This window comes from Emiliania huxleyi (genome assembly GCF_000372725.1).
Source record: "Emiliania huxleyi CCMP1516 unplaced genomic scaffold EMIHUscaffold_110, whole genome shotgun sequence".
Taxonomy (NCBI): domain Eukaryota; phylum Haptophyta; order Isochrysidales; family Noelaerhabdaceae; genus Emiliania; species Emiliania huxleyi.
The window spans coordinates 286,766-290,217 of NW_005201791.1; the positions used below are offsets into that span (position 1 = coordinate 286,766).

Genomic DNA, 3,452 nt, shown 5'->3' on the forward strand with positions numbered 1-3,452 from the left:
CCGCCGCCCGCCTCGCCCTCTCCGCCGCCGCCGTCCGCCTCGCCGTCGCCGCCGCCGCCTCTGCCGCGGCCTCCCTCCGCCTTGCCTGCGCCGCCGCCGTCCGCCTCGCCCTCTCCGCCGCCGCCTCTGCCGCCGCCTCCCTCCGCCTTGCCTGCGCCGCCGCCGTCCGCCTCGCCCTCCCCGCCGCCGCCGTCCGCCTCGCCGTCGCCGCCGCCGCCTGTGCTGCTCGACCTCCGCGCCGCCACCACGTACCAGGACACCAACCTTTTCGACAAGCAGGCGCCCGTGAACGACCTGTCCTTCGCCGACAGCACGACGGGACGGCCGTGGGCCGAGTGCGGCCACTACACAAGCCAATGGTGGGGCGTCGACCTCGGGAGCGAGGTGTATGTGCGCTTCGTGCGGCTGCAGAACCGCAACGACTGCTGCCCGGAGCGGCTGACGGACGTCGACATCTATCTCGGCTCGACGGCGGGGACGTTCACGGGCAACGCGCTGGTGAAGTCAGACGTGAGCGTGTTGTCGAACGTGATGTTGGAGGTGGAGATCAACGCGTTGGGGCGCTACATCTACCTCAACCGGCCGCCTACGCAGCTGACGGTGTGCAAGTTCTACGTCTTCACCTGAGTAGTGAGTAGTGAGTAGACGTGCCTGTATGTCCTGACAGTGTAAGAGGTGTGCATGTTCAGGGTGCGTGAGTCCGTGATGGTGAGAGAGATGGTGATAACGTCGCCCGCGCCTCGCCTGTCGCGTGATTGATTGATTGATGGGAAGGCGAAACACATGTATGTATGTAAAAACACAGTCCGAAAAAGAAAGAGAAAACAGACAACCCAAGGATAAATAAATAAATACAACGGACACGCCAGACGAGGGGTGGGAGAAGGACAGGGGACTAGTTGCAAATACGGGTGGGTCGTGTCATAATGACCACTTTTGATGTTTTTTTGTCCGTGTTGCTCCCAGCGCCCTCGCCCGCGCTCCCTGAGGCCATGGCTGGTGCTACTAGTATGGGGGGCTACCTGGCTACCGCGAGAGCGAACCAACTCGTCGACGTCGTCCGATGATGGTGCCTCAAAGTCAGCCTCCGGAGGCTATCGTCGCGTGGAGCCAGCGGTGGCCGTGACATGTGGTTCCACCACCCCTCGCAGGCTTTGCCTCTGACCGCCACCGTTCCCAGGCTGCCTAATGGGATGGAAAGGAAGGCTGGGCGAGCGTATAGAAGCGTGCTCGACCTCGTCGTGGCAGCCTGCATGGCAGCGCTGGCGGGCGCGATGAGCGTCGTGCCACCTGACCCGAGACGGGTCGCAGGCGTCGTACCGAGCGCGTCGAGACCGTGTCCTGATGCGCTCTGCACGGGTGAGTCACGTCGGCGTCAAAGGAGCGACGTGTGACCTGTCAGAGCTTGATCTCCGATCTCAGCGACGTCGAGTCGCCTTCGGTGGCGACAGCTAGGATGCATCTCCTCCGTCGTTTTTCGCGCGATGGCCCTGAGAAGCTGGCGGCGCACGCAGGCGGACCTTGTGTGTGCGCGGACCGCTTAAAAAGTGGGTGCTCTACGTCACTTTTTTTGAGTAGATAGTGCCGAGCTGGCCGTGACTCGTTTTTGGTAGTATTTGGCGGGTTTTGCACCACAGACTTTTTGCAACAAGTCAGGGTCCCCACCTGCACGAGCAGGATCTTGTAAGGACGATCAGGACCAGGGGAACGGGAGCGGGGAGCGCATCGCGGCACGGAGGGGGGCTGGGCAGGGTTCACCCACACGACAGGGTCCCAGGGATTCCTCTCTCGTATAGGACAGGTTGCACCCGGCGGCACGGGGGCAAGCGCGGGCCTCCTACTGGTTGCGCTCTCCTAGTTCTCCTGCTCCTGACAAGGGACAGCGACAGGCTCGCAGCCCGGTGGACTCCCTATCCACTGGCGATCTCTCTCGACTAGCGACCTTCCTCCGACTTCTCACCGGCAGTCACTCTCTACCACAGGCAGACCCAAGGATAAATAAATAAATACAACGGACACGCCAAACGAGGGGTGGGAGAAGGACAGGGTCCCCACCTGCACAAGCAGGATCTTGTAGGACGATCAGGGACACAGGGGAACGGGAGCGGGGAGCGCATCGCGACACGGAGGGGGGCTGGGCAGGGGGTTCACCCTCACGACAGGAATCCCATCTCTCGTATAGGACAGGTTGCACCCGGCGGCACGGGGGCAAGCGCGGGCCTCCTACTGGTTGCGCTCTCCTAGTTCTCCTGCTCCTGACAAGGGACAGCGACAGGCTCGCAGCACGGTGGACTCCCTATCCACTGGCGATCTCTCTCGACTAGCGACCTTCCTCCGACGTCTCACCGGCAGTCTCTTCTACCACAGGCAGACTGACACGTGGGTGGCAGTGGCGGTGATAGGAGTCTCCCACTCTGTGGGCCTCGCTAGAAGTGCACCCCTGCGCGTGTCCTCGCCCTTGAGGAAGGGGAAGGGGCTGTGTGTCTGTGCATGTGTACAACATGTGTGTGTGTGTGTGTGTGTGTGTGTGTGTGTGTGTGTGTGTGTGTGTGTGTGTGTGTGTGTGTGTGTGTGTGTGTGTGTGTGTGTGTGCTCGCTCGCTCGCTCGCTCGCTCGCTCGCTCCCTCGCTCGATCGCGCGCGCGCTGCGCGAGCCGCCCTGCCCGCTGCGCTGCTAGGACTGTCGTGCGCCCGCGCTGCTGAAATTCTTTTTGCGCTTCCCAGAAGTGCCTGCCCGCATCCTGCCGCTCGCTGCGTCCGCATTGCCGCACCTTATCGCTGCTGCGCATGCTGCTGCTCGGCGCCGCTGTGGCCGCATTCGCGCCATCTTCCTCCTCCGTGCCTCTTGGCTGCGCGCTGCCCGCATCGGGCGGCCGCGCCGCTGTGAGCATCTGTGCGACGGCGACCATCTCGCGGCAGGCTCCGTTGCCCACCGGGCCCGACCCGTACAAACTGGTCGCGTCCGACCTCGAGCACATCAAGGCCTCCATCAAGAAGGTCCTCTCGGACAACAAGGGCGGCTCGGGCGCCATCTCGAAGAATGAGGTGCTGACGATGGCGGCGCGAGAGTTTATGCAGCGGAAGGGGAAGTCGTTCCGGCCGATGGTGGTGTTGCTCGTCGGCCGCGCCACCCACCCCGACTTCTCCATCGGCAACCGGCACTACAAGCTCGGTGTGCGAGAGACACTTCCGAGAAACGTCCGCCCACCGGAATCGGAATCGGATCCGGCGCCTCGTCCCATCGGCTCCGCCGCCCAGCCGGCTGACCGACGCGGCGCGCCGCGGCAGGCGTGATCGCGGAGATGATCCACACGGCGTCGCTCATCCACGAGGATGTGCTCGAAGAGGCACGAGACGCTTCCGAGACACTTCCGAGACGCGTCCGAGACACTTCCGAGACGCCTCTTTCCCTCTCCTCCCTCTCAGCCGCCACCACGCCGCCCTGCCCCTCCC

General features: G+C 63.8%; 2 protein-coding genes across 2 annotated transcripts in view; both read left to right on the top strand.

Moving 5' to 3' along the window:
* Positions 1 to 255: 255 nt before the first annotated feature.
* On the top strand, positions 256 to 627 carry EMIHUDRAFT_223560 (hypothetical protein; the record flags this gene model as incomplete). The annotated part of the gene is made up of 1 exon (XM_005791733.1): positions 256 to 627. A coding segment is annotated over one exon (372 nt), but the record flags the coding sequence as incomplete, so codon positions are not given.
* A 2,159-nt stretch (positions 628 to 2,786) lies between these two features.
* Positions 2,787 to 3,452, top strand: part of EMIHUDRAFT_223561 (hypothetical protein) — a gene marked incomplete at both ends in the record, with an annotated part of 4,656 nt that continues 3,990 nt past the window's right edge. Inside the window, 2 exons of the mRNA XM_005791734.1 lie at positions 2,787 to 3,171; positions 3,288 to 3,334. Coding sequence (XP_005791791.1) covers positions 2,787 to 3,171; positions 3,288 to 3,334 — 432 coding nt within the window. The remainder of the gene's footprint in view (positions 3,172 to 3,287; positions 3,335 to 3,452) is intronic.